The sequence below is a fragment of the Calidris pugnax genome, unplaced genomic scaffold, assembly GCF_001431845.1.
Source record: "Calidris pugnax isolate Ruff unplaced genomic scaffold, ASM143184v1 scaffold44, whole genome shotgun sequence".
Lineage (NCBI taxonomy): Eukaryota > Metazoa > Chordata > Aves > Charadriiformes > Scolopacidae > Calidris > Calidris pugnax.
Genome location: NW_015094506.1, coordinates 8,018,829 through 8,040,259, shown reverse-complemented (window position 1 = coordinate 8,040,259; position 21,431 = coordinate 8,018,829). Strand labels below are relative to the sequence as shown.

At 41.0% G+C, this 21,431-nt stretch overlaps 1 protein-coding gene across 2 annotated transcripts in view; it reads left to right on the top strand.

The window, feature by feature from the left end:
* The first annotated feature begins 10,090 nt into the window (after positions 1 to 10,090).
* Positions 10,091 to 21,431, top strand: part of SLC17A8 (solute carrier family 17 (vesicular glutamate transporter), member 8) — a 28,001-nt gene continuing 16,660 nt past the window's right edge. The window contains exons 1-3 of one of the 2 annotated variants that reach the window (XM_014963488.1): positions 10,091 to 10,224; positions 17,369 to 17,621; positions 19,818 to 19,936. In XM_014963488.1, coding sequence (XP_014818974.1) covers positions 10,124 to 10,224; positions 17,369 to 17,621; positions 19,818 to 19,936 — 473 coding nt within the window. In that variant the 5' untranslated portion in view covers positions 10,091 to 10,123. The remainder of the gene's footprint in view (positions 10,225 to 17,368; positions 17,622 to 19,817; positions 19,937 to 21,431) is intronic. The other variant, XM_014963489.1, reaches the window with a different exon arrangement.

The window sequence follows — 21,431 nt, the reverse complement described above, 5'->3', positions numbered from 1 at the left end:
AGAAGGGCAACAAAAATCAGAGGGCTCTGACAATTTTTTTTTTTCTGGTGATGCTTGGTAAGAGAGTGCTGACAGTGGCAGCCTGAACATTGTGCCTGCTGCTCTTCACCTGGAGATTGGCATCAGGGGCTGCAGAAGGGAACCTAACCTGAGGCGCTGCATCTCTGCTTGATGGTCCAGGTGTGGCAAGCTGCCAGGCTGCGTGATGGAGGTGGCTGATGAGTGGGCTTGTGTTTCCTTTGCTACCTGTTCTATGGGCAGCATGAGACTGAAGGAGAAATGTTATCAAAGCAGCTGCAGGTAAGTGATCCAGAGGATTACAGAATCATAGAGTGATCATAGAATGGTTAGAGTTGGAAGGGACCCTAAAGATCATCAAGTTCCAACCCCTCTGCCATGGGCAGGGACACCTCCCACCAGACCAGGTTGCTCAAAGCCCCATCCAGCCTGGCCTTGAACACTTCCAAGGATGGGGCCTCCACAATTTCCCTGGGCAACCTGTGTCTCACCACCCTCATAGTAAAAAATTTCTTCTTGATATCTAATCTAAATCTCCTCTCTTCCAGTTTAAAACCATTACCCCTTGTCCTATCGCTACACTCTCTGATACAGAGTCCCTCCCCATCTCTCCTGTAGGCCTCCGTTAAGTACAAAAAGGCTGCTGTAAGGTATCCCCGCAGCCTTCTCTTCTCTAGGCTGAAAAATCACAGAATCCCAGAATCCCAACTCTCTCAGCCTGTCTTCTCACAGGAGAGGTGCTCCAGCCCTCTGACCATCTTTGTGGCCCTCCTCTGGACTTGTTCCAGCAGGTCCATGTCCTTATTTTGTTGGGGGCCCCAGAGCTGGATGCAGTACTCCAGGTAGGGTCTCACCAGAGTGGAGCAGAGGGGAAGAATCACCTCCCTCCACCTGCTGACCATGCTTCTTTTGATGCAGCCCAGGAGGTGGTTGATGGAGCAGCCGTGCAGGGCAAGAAGGCAGGTTTCAGGGAAGGGCTGGGAAAAAAAAATAAAATAAGAAAAAGGGCAAGTGGAAACTGTCGTCTGCCAAAATAACTAAAATAACTGAATATCCAGTGCCAGCCCCATAAGCATGGACCTGTTTTCTTTGAGATAGTGTCCCCTGCCCACCCGCTGTGTTCTAATTCCTGAGTTGCCTGTGCAGAGGGTGCTGGCTGCTGCTGTCTCATGAAAGAGCTTAACTGGTCCTGACAGCTACTCCTGCTGACAGGCAGCTGCTGGAGCTCAGATGTGATTTAGCCATAACACACTTACTGGAATCTTTCAGTTCTCTGTCTGTTTTTTTTGGGTTGGAAATGACTACTTTGCTAGATTGAGTGATTGCAATTAGAAAGTTGAATAAATTACTCACTTTTTTCCCTGTTTTGGTCTAGCAGACATTTGCTGGTGAAAGGTAAGTAAAATATTCAGTATATAAAACTACATGGAGATTAGATTGATAAAAGAGGAACTTTATTAAAACTGTGTGTTTTAAAACAAATTTATTTGAATGAAAGTATTACTACTAGTAATTACAAGCACTGTCCTGAACTCTCTGTTACTGATCACTGTGTCCCTCAACGTGCCACAGTTGAAGAATTGCATTTTTCATCAGTTCTTTTTTATGAGTGCATTTTAAGGTAAGAGAAGGTTTTACTTTTCCAGTGTTGCTCAGTTTCTTAACTTGGAAAAACTAGTGTTTTTAAATGAAAATAGAACTGATAGCCTTTCCATTCTTTCAAAAAAAAGCTGCAGCTGGTCCTAGGTGCTTAGCCAGGGATTTCAGGCACCTTAGCAATATTGTTAGAAGTCCTGCAAAAACATGTGGCTTTTTGAATTTTCTAATTTATAGATTGTAAGAGATGACATTATATTTGGGTACTAACACAGATTGCCAGCAATTAAAATATCAATTTTAAACAGAATTATTTTGCTCAGTGAAACAAAAAGTTGACTTGCTATTTTAAGCTGTATCTCTATGCCATAATGAATTTTTTAATCAGAAGGGGCTATATAAAATTTATTCTGGAGTGAATTTTATTCTAATATAAATAAGCCTTCCTGCAGTTCAGCATAAACGCAACTCCTCCTTCCAAGGAAATTGTTGCATACGTAGATTTTAAACTCTGTTTTTAAGACCAATGTGACTGCTCAGTCATTCTTCTCCCTTGTTTCTTCTCAGCCCTTTGCAACTTTGAACCTATTGGCCACTTTCAACGCTTGTTTGATGAGGGGGTGATTGAAATACTAAAGGTAAGGAATGCATATAAGGTTTCTGGAAACCATTGGCTCGTTAGAGGGACCAACTTCGCACTTCAAGTGAGGAAAGGGCTGTAGAGTGAGATTGCTCCTATTAAACACTAGAAAATTAATGTAAGGCAGAGCCCCAGGAAGGCAGGTTTTATAAATTCTCATCTTCACACAGGAGGTGGTTCGGATATTTGCTTACATATTGGAAAGGTTTGGGTTTTGACCAAATTTAAATGAAAATAATTTTTTTAACTTCTTTCATGATGTTTTCCATAAAACAGTTCAGAGCTGGGGTTAGAGGGACACAATGAACTATACAGTATAATTTGGTGGATCAATCCAGTGAGAGACTGTATTCACAAGTCAGGTATTACCACAGATAGTTTTTGAATAGCATGTTATGGATGTACTGCCTGACAGATTATCTGTTACACACAGAGAGAAGACGGTACCAAAGACTATTCCCCTTTAAAATCTATTTTCTTAATAAGGACAAATGGAAAAACAGGCAAATTGAAGGGATAAAATGAGTTTTTGAGTAACTTGTAACAAAAAGTTTTCTAGAAACATTGAAGTAGTTCCTTGCTGATAGTGACAGGCTTTAACAGGCTAAAAGAAATCTTCATTTTAAAAACGATCTGTAAAATATAATAAAACGACCATAAGGTGTCACTAGAACCCAAGCAACTTGCAAATAAATTGCATTCTAGAAATGTTCTTATCCAGCTACAAGGCTTTTGTTATACTCCTTTCTGAAAGTAAAAAAGGACCTATTTTTAAATAGCGTAGAGAATTCCTATATGCACAGAAATCACCACATTGAATACACTGGCTTTAAATACACTGGCTTTATTTTTTCCTTTTTTTTTTTTTTTTGCTGGTAGGTGTACTGTCACCCTTTCTTAGCATTTGGACCCATTCACTTTTGGGAGAGTAGTGAAGAGTGTTTGCAAAGTTAGCCACAAAAATATCAGATTTAGAAAACTAAGTTTTACACAGTGCTTATTGGCTCTATATATGGAACTTTTTTTTTTTTACCTTAGGGAGGGCTTCTATTGAAGAGGCTCATACTTAACATATGAAAATTTAAATGTGACATTGTATGAAATTTAAAATTAAAGAATGTTTTCTAGCATTAAATATATCTATAGTAGTTAGTGCAATAATAGTGAAGCTCTATCCTTTTGAGGGGAAACAGAAGTGCTCCACGTAATAGCTTTCCACACAGAAATGCTTTAAAAAGCCCTCCTACTTACTGTATAAGGTGTAATAAGTTACCTTTTAATTAGCAGTTTCCATTAAGAAAAAATTATAAATCAGAATTCCTATCTCCATTATTGTTTTATTTGTTGTGAGCAACAGTAGAACATCTATTTTTATTTCTTGCCCAACTGTGATCAAATTTCTTTCCCATCAGCTACCTGATAAGGAAGCAGAACCTAGAAACTAAAGATGATCTTTTTTAACCATTTGAAATTAACGCCAGTTTTGTCACATATCAGGGAAACAAACATATCATCTGAAAATATGATTTGGGCTGAATCAATGCAAAGTGTTTTGACAGAGCTAGAAAGGGATGAGTTCTTATACATGGTAAAATGTAAATCAGAATCCTGAAGTCTTTGAATCCATCTGAATTTATGGAGGAAAAGGGCAGATGTTGTCAAGCCATACATTTCAAAACCTGAAGGACCAGTTTGATCATTTAATCCAAACCCCTGTATAACATGAGATCCCAGGTTAACCCTTTTATCTTTGACATCAGACGCTGTAGATCTTGAAGGCTGGATTCCTATAGTATGCTTCTTTTATGTAGCTCTTACAGATGCCAATAGAAATAGGGTCTCCAGTACACCATCACTAGACAAATACAAAAGGAGAAATTATTTCATCCCGAAGTTTTACATCTAATGATTAAATATGCTTGTCATCTGAGTGGCCCTTTGCATGTGCAAAGTACTGAAAGAAACTCCTTTGAGAACATAGTATGGAAACTCGCCTAGGAACCCTGATCCCACCCTTGGAATCCCGAACTCACACCCTGATGCTGGTAATTTCATGTTTGTAGGGAGCACATAGCAGACACAGCCACCAACACAGACACCACCACATGTGGTGGTGAGGTTTGCAGTTTGAAAAGTGTTATTGCTTAGGCTTAGCTTCTAAACTCTGCTTGATACTCAGTTTCATGATGAACGAAACGATCTTCACTCAAGCCTACCTTTACACAGCCATTTCTGTGACATGTCTAAATGTGTGTTCTTTTTATTATATCTGGACACTTTTTTCTTGTTTCTTTTACTGTATCTACAGTTGTGATTTTTGTTGGAAGTATAATGAAAGATGAAAGAGACTCTCATATGAAAACCACGTTTAATATTTTTTCTTTGGAAATAATTGGTTTCAGGAGAAAGCTAAGGCTGCTGCTGTCCCCTCCCCTGAAGAAGCTGACCACAGGCAAGAGTCACATGAGGATTTTTGTTCCCCGAGTGCTGTGCCTCAGTCTCAGGAGCAGTGCAATATTACAACTCTTGTCTCCTACTGGAGGATTTTTATTTGCCTGGTTTAATGTTCTGCTTCCTGAGGTGAAACGACAATTTCAGCTTTGAGCGACTTCAATGCTCCCCAAAACTTCAGAAAGGAAAAAGGTAAAATAAACCCGTTTAGAAAAGAACTCTCATGCTTTCTAAGCTATAATCTTGTGATTTCTTAGGGCCCCAAATATAATTTTTAGCTTTGTGTCCTGCTGATACAAAACTTATGTGATCATCCTGCCTCTTCCTCTGTATCCTCTCTTAACTTTTGAGCCAATTTCAATCCTTTTTACAGGAGTAAAAATTTCTAGGATCCTCAGCTGCTACATTTTATAAAAAATAAGCAGCAGGGTAGCCCACATTTGACAAGATACCAAAAAATCTACAAGACAACTTTTATAAAAGATCGTGTCCATGGTAAAAGCATTGTTAAACTCACACTGCTGTAGACTTCAAAGTCTACCAATCATATGGCCTACATGCAGATGAAACCGGTATTCATCACTTCTATTTCATTATTTCACTCCTTTTGGAAGAAAAATTAGGTATTTAAAACTTCCAAAACCACGTCATTTTGAAATACTAAGATGTTTTAATTCAATTTCATGTTAAGAAATCTTAAGTCAGGGAGACAGGGCACCCACGATTTTCTAGTGTTCGAGCTGTTGGTAAGAGCTAGAACACAGAGTCACCTAGGAAGACCAGAGCCACGGATAAGTAACTTGTAACTTGCTTTACCAAAGGAGAGTTTCTCTAAAGGAATAACAAAAGCAAAATGTGATCCAACAAGCAGCTATGAGCACCAGGGATGCGATCACAGGGCCTTGAACTGAAAAGAAACCGGTTAAAAATTAACATTATTCTAGTCTGACCTCAACTGCCCAGGCTGTGATGCTTTGCACTTGCGCGTGTTTCCACTGGAGGACCCCAGCAGCCTTTGGTTATCCTTAAGGCTGACCACACAGCATGAAGTGAAGCATCTTTATGTTAGTTCAGCAAAGACACTGAATGGTTACATTTACTTTCCTGGAATGTTAGTGTCAGGGTATGAATGATCATGATGGTTTAACATTTAATGAGTTCAAATTTTTATATTTTACAATCGTTGGGAGAAGTGGCTGCTTGCAAGGCTGTATCAGGAATTGTAGTTACCAGAAGCACACTGTCTGAATGACACCTGCATATGAAATGTGTGTGCTATCCAGTCTGCACTGAAACCAGTAGCAAAATTCTCCCTTTAAATGTGGCAAAGATTTTACCTCAACCATTTTTTTGAGGAATCAACAGTAGGAGTAGCATAAAGGTGATTTTCCAAGGCTTTTCAACAAAATAAATAACTGTAACAAATCAGATAGCCTCTACTTTTACATGCCCCTGTAGAAACTATTCTTCCAGGTAAGAGTTGTGTTTATTGCTAGCTCTGACATTTTCATGCTTAGTTTTCTTAAGGGGATGCTGCAACCCTGAATCTAGCCCTGTATCAGCAAGGCACAGCTATTGTTAGAATGGCATATCTCCTATAGGCGCATTTGACCGGTTTCCAAATTTTTTTACAACTCATTTTATTCTTGAGCACCCGAGGTAATGATAATATATGAGCCCACAGCAGTGGCTGTCTGCATGCTGGTTTTATGTCCATAACTGCTCTAAAATACAGTTTTAATACAGCCTTACTAGAGGTCTTTGAGCCAGGAGTAGTTTTAATTTTGCAAAATATCTCTGTGCAAATGCAGGCCCAAATCATGCTGTGTCTTGGACTTAGATTCCAACTTGCAAGCAGCAGACTTACAATGATATGATATGTTACAATGTGTTTTAAGAAGGTCTGAGATATCAGAAGGAGAATCACAAAAGAGTAATTCAACATCCATAAAAGAAAATTAAAGCATAGGGTTAAAAGAGGAATGAAAAAAGTAGGCACAATGACAGCTGGGTCCATAAGGGATATCATGTTAGGAAATGCAGAAGAAAAAAGATTTTCTTCAGCTGATGTTCCAAAACACGTACAGAGATTAAGTCACATAGGGATTGCCATGGTGTTACCCGACACATCCTTGCTGGGAGTTGGATGGTGTCCCTGTGGACAGTGCCCCGACAGGAGCAGGGCACCGCAAAGCTGCTGTGACACTCTTTGCCAAAGAGTTTTGGAGTCTGGGCATTTTACTACTCTGTGAACCTGGGGAGGAGGAAGTGGAGAAGCTGCACTGCTCCTGTCAAGCAGCCTCCCAGCAGAGAAGAGTGAGTAACATCCTTTCTTTAAGCCTTAGGGAAAGGGTCAGTGAATTTCAAGAGGGGCCAGCACTGCAGCGCCGCAGAGCTGCAGGCAATGGAAGGATTGCAAAGCATGAAGACAAGGGAGAGGTGAAACCTGATGTGAGAAATGTACAATTCTGCTAGTGGTGAGGTGGGAAATATCGCTAATGGGGTCCTCTTTCTTCTGTGAGAGGAATGTACCCTGACAGATGCCAACCAGGACAGAGGGAGCTGCTTGAAGCATTCCCAGATGCATGAAGGACAGACTTCAGACTTCCATGCTAAATGCAATTAGAGGATGTGTGTATAAGTGAACAAAACACTAAATTTCAAGCATAGCTCCTTTCTTGGGTCTGCTATGTGCTCGCTTTAACTGAAGCAGCACCAGAAGTCCAGGAAGAAGGGCAAACTGAAAAACCTCTGTTCCACAGCTGCTGGGAGACACAGGTTTTGAACATCACTTTCTAACCTGAGCCTCGGTGTTCTAAGGTGAATTCCTTGCACTGTTTCCAGTTTGGACCTGGATTCTTTCATGGTTTCAGGTGTTCAGGTGCCTTAAAATCACACAGGAAACTATCCCAAATGCTAGCAAATGGATGTTAGTTTAAATGGAAGACAATTTCATGATATACTTCTATTTGTATATATCCCTAAAAGCATATATGCCCTGATGTCTGGCAGTCAGCCTGCTAGTGTTCATTTTCTGTGTGACCTCTGAAATTGGAGACCCTGTTTCAATGTGTGTATGTGATTGTGTTGGGCCTGTGCTCCTTTCCACAATGGTGACCTTGCTGCTGCACGCCCCAGTGAGCCAGGGTGCACCACGGCCATGTGTCTGGAATGAGAAACCAGGAAGAGTTTCCTCCTCTGGCTCAGCTGTGGATGGAGATGGAGCAGCGTGAAGAGGAGGAGGTGCAGCTTCTCTCAGGGCAGCAAGAGATGCTGCAGGGAGAGTTTACCAGGTGGTTCTTGAGTTGGCAGTGAGAGCAGTTGCTGTTCAACCCAACTAGACAGAAATATACCCAGAGAAGCCCTGCTACAGCCATACTGGTAGGTAGTGTTGGGAGCTGGCTGGCCCCACGGCCCTAGCTGCGGTTACTGCTCGCTATGTGAGGACTGTCTGCTCCGACAGATGTGTGAGTTACCTGTGCTGAGCCTGGAGTTTTCCAACACGGCTTTACAGCACATGAATTATTCAAACAGGAGGAAGAAACTGTAACCAGTTCTGCAACAGAAGAGACTCCGGCCAAGCAACACTTCCTCAGCTCCCAACTACTTCCCTCTCCCTCTCCTCTCCAGATTTCAGTGCAGGCTGCTTGCCATGGATGTGTAACCATGAGGAAGTGTTTTTTTTATTCCAATATTCCCTTCTTTTAGGGGAGCCGGGACAATCCAGGTATTTGGTATTTGCATTATGGAGACATATAAAACCCAGAGACTGGTGGCCCATGCAAGGAGCCAGAGGAGGAATGGAGGGACAGAAGTCCAGTCCTTGCCATGCTTTGGCCCAGATTTACATCCCACTCATTCAGCTCAAACACCCAAATGAGGAGTCTGCAAGTGAAAGCAACTCAGATCTGGTTTGTTTTTCTGAAAGAACCGATTTTCTGCTTTCTTTTTCCTTTTTTCTCTCTGTCGAGTCTGAGTAGACCAAGTTCTGCACAGAAGTTAGGGGGGAAACTGTGGCCTGGAAGGATGAGTACAAGGGAGCAAAGCCACAACAGCTTGCTTGGGGGCACCACTTGGCCGGTGGCAGAGTGGTGGTGGGGGTTCATGGGTGGGCAGTTGCCTGCTCACCTGTCCTCCACATGGCAACTTGCAGCTGGGGGCTTCCAGGGGAAATCAACTCTCCTGCTGTTGGCCTGATGAGGCACAGACAGGCTCCTAATTTAACATTCCTTGGGAGCGCAAGGCAAGAACACGGAAAACACAAAGACTTTCATTTTTTGAACAACCTGGGAGGTTTCTGCCTTTCCCTCCACCCAGGGAGCAGGGAAGGGCTGACAGTAGCCCAAAACCAATCTGAATGGGGGCTTCTTTTGTTTTTTCTTTTCATAACCATAACTCAGGCCTTGCGAAAAGAGGAATTATTTTCATTTGACTCCAGCTAACATGCAGGCTTGATGAGCGTACTGGCCAGCTGCATTTCCACAAATATTTTAATTAAATACTTTCTGCCATGCTAGGAAAAGTGTATTGTCGTCATGAAGTCATGTTGAGTTGGACAGGTTCACCTCTTTCAGCCAATTTGAGTTTCAAAAATGTAATGCATTTAATTTAAAACCTGTCTTTTGTTGCTTAGTCAAACAGCATCGCACCAATGCACTTCTGTGTCTGTCTGCCCAAGGGCCCAGGAACATCAATAATAAATGACCAGGCTGGGGAAGGTGGCTCTGGGTTCAAACCAGCAGCTGCATCGGGGTGCACCGAGTGAATGGGAACTGTAGCTTGCAATAATCCCCTCCCTACAGAAAGGCCTCGTAAATGTTTAATAAACTTCTTGCCCTTGCCATAGATGAGGTCTTATTAACGAACTGGAGCGGCTTGAGGACAGGTATTGTGTCCGTTACTATAGCACCACCTTGCACAGGATCTCGATGTGAAAGAAGCAGGGGAGGGAGGGAAGGAGGGAGGGAGGGAAGGACTGAGGATGAGCCCCCGCCAGCCAGCCTGAGTGAGGTTTGCCCGTGGAGCCAGCAGCAGTGTCCTGGCCAGCCAGGGACACCGGCCCTCGGCAGCACCTCCAGCTCCCCAGCTGCAGCCTCTGGACTCGCTGTCCCCATACAGGTACCGGACCCCTCACAGATGCACGGCGGAGCTGCTGCAAGTGCACCACAGAGCCCCTGAGCGCTTCCGAGGGGGGCTCGCTCCAGAGATTTCTCCCGACTGACTTTCTGGCTTTGGAAGATTTGGTTTGATTATTTTTTTTTTTTCTCTTTTCTTCCATGCTCCTTTCTTGAGCAACTGGTTGTTATTGCAGAGGTCACCAAGGGGACTAGTGGAGGCTCCCGAGTCTGGCATCAGGAAAGATGACAGCAGAAGTGAATGCTTGTTAACATAAAGGATTTACTGAAGAAGAAAGACAAAATGCCTTTTGAAGTGTTCGGTTCCCTGAAGGAAAGATTTTTTAACCCAGGAAAGGAAGAGGTGAAGAACACCCTTAGTGACTCGCTGGGGAATCTGAGAAGGTAAAACCCTACAGAAAATTCCCAGACAGGTCCATTGGTTCAATTCATTAAAGAGAAATGAAGGACAGAAAAATGTAGAAACATAAAACAGAAATTAGAGTTGCAAAATTAATGTCTGAGTTCAGGTAGCGAGGGACACCTTGCTGCAAGAGAGAAGATGTAAAAGGAGCACTGTTAAACAGTGTATGACTATAGATAATAGAATATTTATATTAAACAAAAAAAAGATGAAAATAAGTTACAAAATAGTGTTCTAATATTACAAAGAGCATGAAAAAGTGTTTTAATTAAAAAACTTTTAAATAATTAAACATGAATAATTCTGTGGTTTAGCTTGCATGCGAAAAACTGATGATTTAATGGGAATTAATAGTCCCAAATGATGCCACTCTTGAAATTAGACTTAATGTTCCTGAATTACAGAGGCTTTATGAAAATCTTGTTCCAAATCAATAAGAGAAAATTTATTAAGTATAGATGTGTATGTGTGTGTTTACTGAGACTAACAAATTAGAAAGAGAAACAGGAGAAGCAGCTGTTAGCTAGCAAAACCAGAAAAAAGATTAAAGATTTTTATCTTAATCTGACAGTTTATGAAACAACAAACGGAGATTATTTTTTTTTTTAATAAATGAAAATACAATGTAACAAATGGCCAGTTTCATAAAGGGGAAGAGATTTCATATTTAAATGGAAGACTATTTCTATTAGTAATGGCCACTGACAATATTTATTTGTGTAATCAATAGATGAGAGCCAGAGGGTTTAATGGCATTTCTTGCATGCTTGCATTTGAAACTAAGTGTTTCAAATCTTTGTATGGATCAGGCCAACATTTTAACTGAATGTATTTTTTGTGATTGAATTGTATTTGCTTTTATATCTGTCTCATTACCTTCTTTTGGGAGTGCTATTTTGAGTTGAGATACAGTTCTTGGCACATCTGAATGTGCCTTTGATCGCAAGAAAATATGTAATATTTTATATGTATCATACTACAGCATGTATATGCAAGAAAATAGGCACATATTCTTTCAACAAAGTTACTAATATACACTGGTAGATTGCCAGTTACATTATTTCTATACCATGTGAACAGAGTATCTGTGTTCCCCACAGTTACAACTTAACTTTTCTTCATTTACAGTAGTATAGATAAAGTCTGATGTTTTGCCTTTTTTTTATTTTTACTTTTAGATTCAGGCTTTTTTTTTTTAAATATCAAGTTAGGTCACTTAATCATAAATTCTCTTTGCTGTGGGATCTGCTGGCCACTTTGACCAAACACATGTAGGATTCGCATTTAATGAGTATATGATGTGTCAGTACACTGGGTTTGTGATGCGGAAATGATATGCAAACTTTAAATTATCCAGATTACTCTCCTCTTGTAGCCATGTATCAACGATGTCATGCCGGTTCTTATGCAGTTGATAGTACTGGCATCCAGCTTCAGTAACATTGCTCAGAATCAAACCAAACCAAATCTGAGTTGAAAGTTTTCTGGACTTAATTATTTTCTGTTTTAAACATATTTATATCAGTGTTGGTCTTAGATGTACTAACCAGTGGAGGAAATAATCCAAACAACAGAAGTTTTTTTACTATGTGTGCAATCAGATCTAAGTAAGAACTGCTGCAAGTTGAGCAGTCTCTTCAGAAGTATGAAGTCATATTTGAAGGTTTCTGTAAGGAATGAAACAGGCATGTTTTTAACTTCATTCTCTATAGCTTAGCCTACCAACAGGAGCATACACTTTTGTTTCTACATGATGGTACATATGTATACGTGCCAGCTGCAATGCCAACTTTGCTCTTGATCCAATCCAATTGGCTTTAATATGGTGTAAATCAGCAAAGAATTTGGTTTCTCTTTTAGCATTTGATAAGTGATTAACTATATTAATGGGCATTCTTGATGAGGTCTGCAAGTGTGATTTCACCGGCTGCCATGTGTTGATGTTGGATCAAAACTAGCAAAGTGGGTAGAAAAATACTTTTTAGCTTTGGTAAATATGAAGACTCTATGCCTTCCTATCATGTTTCCTCTACCTGGAAAACAACAGAGCAGACCCAGAAGCCAGAGTCTGCAAGACCAGCTGCCAGATACTGGCTGGTCCACAGAGATTGTCCATGGACAAATTCAACTGCTGAAGCACAGGCAGCATAAAGCAACTCACTGCCTCCTCACAGCTGTGTAGCAACCTCATGTTATTTTGTGGGTGCTGCAAAAGAAGGATCTGTCCGCAGGAGGTTACTGTAGGGTTGCTGAATCATGGAAGGAAGGTAAGAGGGACTGAACCAGCAGAACTGGAGAGGTGTCCTCTCTCTAGGCTGTTGCCAACAGTTTCATTTGTGAGATCCTAGAATATTTCAGATGTTTTGTACAAAATAATTCTCTATGCAAAATTGGGTTTGTTCTTGTTTAGTTAAATACAGGGAAAAAAGAGTTAGAGGATTCAAGGCTTGGGTGAATGGATATTAGAGTTGGTGCTCTGCAAGCCTTATAAGTTTCCCAGAAAAGAAAGCTTTTCCTGCAGAGCTTCTTGTCATGCACAAACACTTTGGGCCTTTTGTGAACTTGGTGTAGTCAAAGGAAAATTCATGAACTAAAGCAAAATCTCAGGCTCTGCCTACTCTGAGGATTTCGGGAGTCTTGGACCAGCTAATGGCAACTGTGGGCTTACTGATGAAGTGGGAAGTGACTCAGTGGGTTTACAACTCAAATAATGTCACTGTTAACGCGAAAAGTCATAGGGCCCATGTCACACAGCTGCTGTACGTAGCCTGGGCCCCGATAGGTACAGATGGCCCTTGATGAATTAGACAGCCTAAACTGCTAAAAACTGCAACTTGAAGCTGGGCCATATACCCTTGCATTGGCCAGGGCTCCTCCCCCTGTGCTGGATCACAGCCTTAGTCCTCTCAAATTTTTCCCTTGCACACAAGTACAGAGAGTTTAGTGCACTGCAGCCCATGTGCACCAGACTAAACTGGTTTGAGACCCGTGCGAGGCCTCTCGTACAACGGTGTTAGTGCAAGGGCACAATACACATGTGCAGGGCTGGGCTGCAGCTCCCGAGGGGCATCCCTCCAGCAGACTGAGGCGATGCTGAGGAGAAACTGCAAGGCTGCCCTGCAGCCTGGGAGTGCAGCACCTGTGAGATGCAGTCCCACAGGGCACACGCTGGAGACAAGCCATGACTTTCATGCAAATACCATGCAGAAACCAGCCAGAGAGCTCCCACGCGCTGAGTGACTCAAGGAGGTTTGCCTGTCTGTACTGGGATTTTGTACCAGTGCATCAATTGCAGGACATGGTATGGAAAATTATCACCTGGGAAAATCCCTAGAGAGTAAACGAGGTCTCAGAAGATTGTATCTGCTTTCAGATAAATGCTATTTTTCGACAGTCAATGTGTAGTTTCTGAAGTTAGGCCAGGATCATCAGTAATTGTAGCATGTGATGACTGATGCTGGATTTGTTGATGTGAGATTTGAACATTGTATATGATCGTGCTATAGCTACCTGTGAAAGACTGTAATATCTGGTAAAAGTCATTCTAGAATGTGTTCCAACTTGTGGCAAGTATTAATATTTGCCCATTATTGTAGATTCTATGTGTTTTTAATCAAATGAAATTAAGTAGTATGATTCTAGTCCACCTACTTTATAATTTTAAGAAATAACTAATTCCTATGCTAAAATCCCATAAAAAGAGATCACTGGAATGTATACATGTTCTAGGGATTTTACTTATTATTGATAGGAATTTTCAAAATTTCTTTCATTCTTCCAAAATTCTGTATATACCAGCATAATGTCATTCAATAATGAAGAGAAATTTTGCATACAGTTATTATGGCACTTAGGCATAGAACATGGATGCAGGTATCTTCAAATAGCTTAGCTCTCCTTACGTGCCAAGTGTTGTATGTTTGCTGAAAAAAGGAAACTGACTAATATAAGGACTGAATATTTCCCATGCAGCTAAATGCTCTCCTATGCTAGACAATTAGAGGAGAGTCCTAGCTCTGAAGCACTTTTCTTTTAAATCATTGGTGTACAAGAAGTGAAAATTTTCAGTGGCAGTACCAAAATACATGGATCAATTGGAAGACGTATTTCTCACCTTTTCACGGAGTTGCCATACTTTAATTATATACATGTTCAATAAAATTAAGCCAAAAAAAAGCTAGTCAGACATTGGTTCTGTGAATGTCTGCACTGCTAATGCTGCAGCCTGACTCCACTTGGACTGCTATTGCAAAATAGTTCTCCAAGACAAATTTTCTATGGAGCATTTAACATTAAGCTTTGGGGGCATAGAATATACTGTCTGAATTTGGGGCCACGGACCAGTCCTCAACTTGCTTTTTTTAATGAGTAGTTGAATACAATAGCAAAACAATTAATTTCTTTGCAGAGGCAGTGTTGGCACATAGCGCTAGTCCAGGCTTACCACTTTTAACAGTGAATTTGGAGCAGAAGGATGTTTTCATGCCTATCTGAACTGACAGCCAGCTGAAAATGTCCAGATCAGAACAGATGTTTTGGCTTTGCATGATGTGTCTAATCCTTGCTAGCTGCCCAAAATAATGCACCAATTAAAGTCTAATGTCTCTCTTATAAATAGAGAGCCTGGTAAAGGTATAAAAAATTGAGAAATTGTGCTTTGATTTAATTCAATCAGCATCTAATATTATGTTAGAGGAAGACAAATTCTTCTTTCGGTTTGTTAATAACACTTTAGAGATGACAACAGTTCTAAAAAATAATTATTCAATTGTCTTTTTGTTTCCTGAATTTTTGATATTTTATTCAGTTTACACCTACCTATATTAGCACACAGAACATGGAATATATAGTGTCTTCTTTTTAAAGTGCCTGACTGCATTACTCTCTGTACTCTCATTTCACTAACAAATGCTGTTTCCCTGCCAGTGAATCATAAGATCTCAATCACCTTCAATAACACCACAGTAATATCACATTTCCTGTGTTACCTTGCTTTAATGCAAAGTCTTCCCTCCAGCCTGACAATGAGCTAATGATCTAACTTTGCAGTTAGCACTGCTTTGAGCAAGGGATTAAATCAAATAATCCTGGGAGTTCCCTTCTGGTCCCAAACACTCTGATTCTAGTGTTTCTTGGAAATGTGAGCCGATGGACATTTTTCTTTTTGCTAAGGCTAAAGCTGAATTAATGGTTTTATGATTAGATGTATAAAGGAATACTATAGTAAATGATGCACAAATTAGCCTGTAGCTCTAAAGCCTAGAAATGCTGAGATTTTTAAGTGAAACTTCATGTTGGAAAGATATATTTAAATCCACAGGAAGCAACCCAGGAAGCCATACGTACCACCTATATTTGCAAACCCTTTAGTATGCCATACTATCTGTTAAATTATGGGTAATACATTAGACTTACGGCAACTGGAGAAAGCTGTGATTAAACCAACATTGTTCTCCCAAAAGTCCCAACCAGCTACTGACTGGGTAGATCAGCCAGGTGTAGCCCATCCATATATGTTCTGTCAACATTTCTTTATAGCTGATTTTTATATGGAAAACCAAAGTGCATTGGATTTCAAATACACTCAGCCAGATGTGTGAAAGAAGGAAATAAGTTACTCCTTATCAGAAAAGAGTGAATGAAATCATTTCATCATCTTCTATGGCAAGCTGGGCTTCCTTTAGATTAAGTAACTGTTCATATTTTCACAGTACTGGGAGTAACTCCATGGCAGACACAAAAGAGGCTGGACCCTGAGCTTGCTGCTTCAGAGCAATGCCAAAACTGAAAGTGCAGCCACTGACTGAGGCCTCCTTTTAGTAGCACTTAACCTTAAGCTCATGGGTAGTGTTCAGTGGCGTAGTCATGTATTCACAGCTAATCGTGTGCTTCAGCATGTCAGAAAACCCATATTCTGCATTTAAAACAAATGCATGGGAAGTTAATGTTAGGGAAGGAAGCATTTACCTCCCGTCCATGGGTGTGTATTTGGTTCTTTCTCTCCTCACCTTTTCTACCAGAGACATTTCCTGGTCCTGCAGCATGGGATGTTAATAGCTCCGATCAGATTGGGATAGCAAATTAATTTTTAATTGCACTATTATGCAATTTCAGATTACATGGAAGTGCTATTTCATTTAATATGAATCTCTCAGCTGGGCTGCTTATAGGAAAAGGAAAGTCTGGATACATAAAGCCGGAGGAGCTGCACTCTCCATGTTAGTTGCTAGCCTGTGGGCAACCTCTTGCAGGCTGAAATAGCTGGGTATTTTTTGCTCCTATCTCCGATCTTCCCTCCCAACTGCACTGCAGTTGCCACAACAAATTTGATCCCAGGCAAAGCCCTCTTACGCCTCCACTACTGAGGAGTGGTGAATCAACAGCCCAGAAAGTTGCTGTTCTCCTTCAGGTCTCATTTAATATTAAGTATTTTACACAAAAGGCAGCAAGTTCAACAATAGGAGTTGCAGGGGTTCACCTTGCAGTGACCTAAGTTCTTGTAGCAAGAGGATGCTTCAGAGAAGGGGGGAACATGTGGTTTCAAATCCCTCAGGCAGAGAAAGTTTGGTCCTGGCTCTTTTACATCTTAGTCAGGGGCTCTGATGCCAGAGCCTTTTCTCCTCTTCAGTATAGTCCTGATTTTTGTCCTAGAGGTGAAAACAAATTGACAGGGAGTTTTGGGCTGAGCACACCCATGCTTTGTGCTGTATTTGCCCTTTTCTTGAAACCAACTGCCAGCTCTGGTAAGTGGATCTGGTTAGAAATTATGATTTATTTTTTCATATGTATATTTTCCTAACAACAAGCAGAATTTATCATAACAGAGCTCCATTTAGCACCCATAATTATGCTCATGAATACCCCGTGAGCATTTTTCCAGCTAGCTGTCCAGCTGGGTTGCTCGGATTTACAAACTTCAGAGGTTGTTCATAAAAAAGTGTAGTCTATGCTGCCCTTTCACAGCCTGCCCAGCACTAATTCATCCCAACACCAAGAGACAAACGCCTCGCAAGGAGATGACATAGCAGCTGGCTGGAGAGAACTGCCCATCTACATTTCGGCTAATTTTACTGAGACACTATGGCATGTTCTTTTTTTTTTTTTTTTTTTTTTTTCCCTGTTTAGGAAAATCGATGGCACCAACGTAGATGAGGACCACATTGAGCTGACAGAAGAGGGGCGGCCTGTGCAGGCAAGCCCCCGCAGGCCGGCACCCTGCGACTGCTACTGCTGTGGACTGCCCAAGCGCTACATCATCGCCATAATGAGCGGCCTGGGCTTTTGCATCTCCTTCGGGATTAGGTGCAACCTGGGCGTTGCCATCGTGGAAATGGTGAACAATAACACTGTCTATGTTAATGGGAAACCAGAGCTACAGGTGAGAAAACATCTTCCTTTCACTGTTCTGAGCAGACCCCACTGCAAAATCTTCCGAGTGCCACATGTCAAAGTAATGTGTATACATAGATCAAAACCAGACACATATGAGTTTGGATTCACATAGATGTGTAGGGGCTTCATTCTTATTTAATTCTGTCATAACAAATTATTCACAGGAATATTGACTCCTACCTGAGGATTCTTCATGGGCTGAGGTCTAGGAAGAAAGCCACTACAGAAGGACAAAGCATAATCAGACCCTCTTAGGGAACCGAGGCTTCCTCCAACCCATGGGTACCCTTTGTTTGTCAGTACATTCTCTAAAACAAAACACATCTCCCAGAGAGGCAGGTACCTTCTCTTGTGTTGCTAGAGGTGAATGAAAGGCTGTAAAATTATTCATTATCTTTTGTCCCAAATATATTAACTTTTGGTACAAGAAAATTGTAGAATGTGTCTATAGTAAATTTCCAAAGTTAAGAGTATTTCTAATCAGACTCAGTAAACCCTAGAAATATTTACCGAAGTTAATGAAGAGTTTCCCAGTTCTTCATCATCTGCAGTCCCCTCTGACCAGCTTCTGCTGTTTAGACTTGCTGCTGAATTAGTGTTCAGTCTAATTCTTGGTCCCTGGGGTCCTGCTGTGACTTTCTGGTTCTGTATTTCACCCTGGAGCAAAAGAAAGGCCTGCATAGGCTGGAAAGCTCAGAAGAGGCATTTTGAAGAAATTCAGACAAACTCATCTCACAAATCTCAAATTATTCTGTTTGGGCATGAGCACCTCCTGGTACAGGAAGTTTTTCCATGTCCTATGGTGTTTCTGCCTTCAGAAATTAACGCTACCTAGAAACTAAGCTGGAAGTCACTAGTAGAAAATTAGGTATTTAAACAGAAATGCAACTCAGCACAGGAAAGTGGGTCTCTTGTCAGAATGCATATTGATGGTGAGGGAACTCCTTTAGCTCTCTGTAAATATACCTGGTTAATGAATGCCATCTTTTTCCCTGCAGGTCAAATGAGGAGCTCTTTTTAGTTTGCTTGTTTGGGAGAAAAAATCAGCCTGCTGGGGAAAACTTCTTATTTTTCCACATACAAAGTAAATACAGAAAAAAGAGATCTTCAGGTTTATCATTCTAGTTTTCATTTTTCTGTAGTGTTTTAGTGACAATTTTAATTCAGAATCTGAGAGGCATCTGTGATGCTTCCTCACATGATGCTTAGCCACTTTTCCCTATGGTATGATTAGCATTAAAATGATCATGAAGCAAACCATCATAGCTTCTCTTTGCTCCTAAACAGTTCTCCTGAGCTGAGGGTTCAAGGAGGAAAAGTTGGCACTGACCTTACATTAGTGTAATTATACTCAGCCAGGCCCTGTCTGACCTCCCAGAATAGAGGGTAGGAGGGGACCTTGGATCTGAAACTGCTTGGTATCCAAGGATGAGGCATATTGGTGAAAGCATTTCTCTTCACTGCAGATATTTTTGGCCAGGAACCATCTATGACCAGCCTGTGGGTGGCCTTCTGTACCCAAATCCAGACCTACAACTGTATTTTAATAAAAATAAATGGGTCAGATAGCTAGTGTTACCTAGTTTTATCTCCAGATTGACTTGTTTCTAGATATTACCCCTCCCCGACACCCTCCCCCTGCCTTTTTCTGCTCCCATGCCACCTAATGCAGATGGTGAATGGTCAGACACAGCCTGACAAGGAGACCATAGAGAAGAAACCCTGACAAGGAGAACCATAGATAAGCCTGAGGAGGAAGCTGATCAATCCAAAGGACATAAGCAAGCTTGATAATCTTGGGGACATGGGTATGTCTATTGAATGGCATCAGTTCCTTCTTATAACATGGAGCAGGCTTGGAAAAAAAGGTTTCAGGACTAAGCAGCCCAGGGGGAACCAGCGACAAGCAGCAAAGATGAAGGTCCAGTGTTAGCTGCCTTCTGTCTGAAACCTTTCCCCCTCCTATCTACCCTGTTGAAAGCTAAGAGTAAGGCAGTAATCTCACATGGGAGTCTGACATCCTTTGGCCTTAACTGGTGGGTTTCAAGCTCAACAACACCAGCCTGCGTAAAGAGGCTGCCTTGTTTTGGAGGATGGGACGACTTCTGTGTGACCCCCAAACAGTAGTTATCTTATAATGAGTATGCTTCATCTTACAGCTTTTTTTCTGTCTCCTTTTCAGAAAGCTCAGTTCAACTGGGATCCAGAGACGGTGGGACTCATTCATGGCTCTTTTTTCTGGGGTTACATTGTGACACAAATTCCAGGGGGCTTCATCTCAAACAAGTTGGCTGCTAACAGGTAAGAAAGCAATACTCAAAAGAATTAAGCTTTGCATCCTCACGACTGTTTTACACTGTTTAAATGATGATTACCAAAATAGTGAATTAATGTGTTTCAGAAATACACATCTGAAACTGAGCGTGCAGTATTTATGTTTATAACCAAAAATGGAACTAGATTTCCACTATGGATCTATTCCTGACTCTCCCAATTTTCTTTGTTCATCTCAAATATTTACACATTTCTTCTCTAAACAATAATGCTTTCTGAAGAGAGTTAGGAAAATCACACGTAATGCTTCAGACAATGCTTGTAGCATTTGTCTTTCAGAAGTTGCCTTAGTGCTTTTTAGCTCAATTTAACACCAAACAAGAATTTGCAAACAAAATTTGACCTTTCTCCTTTAAAAATTCCCTGTGTACTGAAGCTGGGCATGTGGGAATTATAGAATTATTTATGTTCTGAAGACACAAATCCATCCTTGTGCACACAAATACCTTTACCATGGCTGATACAGTACTGGCTGTAAGCAGGATTGCCTAGAACTTCTAATAGAGCCTTTCTGTTTGGTGGACTCTGAGCATCTAGACAGAATTCTTCTGTGCTCATTGTGTTTTTGGGCTGATTTTTTTTGTAATTAAACTGTTTTTGAAAATGAGAGTAAGAAAAGTAGCTAATTTTGCCAAAGCTAGCTTTGGTTTTGGGCTTTACTTCAAAAAATCTTCAGAATTTGGAACACGATCACTAGAGAGAGGGAGATTTTCTGAAGACAGCTGGTTGTGAATGAGGTCATGAGATGCGCATGTTAAGAGCACTTGGGATCTTCAGATAAAAGAGATGGTTGGTACTCATGCCATTCTCTGCAAACAAGACATGACATCTACAAATGCTTTCAGAATTTGAAAAGGTCTTTAAGACCGGTTATATATTGTTTTGCCCCAGATTAAAATACTTTCCTCTCTGCATTCTGCAAAGACCTATATGGGTTACAAGGCTTGCCTGGGTGTTCTTCCCACCCATATGCCCCTATGGAAATGACTCCAGGACAGAGAATTGCCCAGAACTTCGGTCCCAACTCCCCTCTGTCCATAAACAAAAGTTACGCAGAGTTCAGTTTGCACTGCTTCTTCAATGCCGCTAACATCCTCAATTATTCATTTCTCTACCATACAAAAGTGCCTGAGTATTTTTCCATCTGCCGAATAAGCCAAACAAATTAGCTAAGCTTAATCATTTTCCCTGCATTTCTAGTCTTGCCACCAGCTTTTGCAGCAGAAGGGACGCAAAACACAGATGTGCACACTGTTGGCTGAATAATTCAGCATATTATTAGTTTGGCTTTTGTTTCCTTAATTTTCTTGCAAACAGTAAAATCAACCATATTTACACAGTAATTCAGTGTTTTCTGTCAGCAGACTACTTCCTTAGGCACGTGTTGTGCATATGCACAGAAAGCTGTGTTTCTGTCCCTGTGAGAGTTTCAGACTCAATCTAATGCTATACTACAAAATCA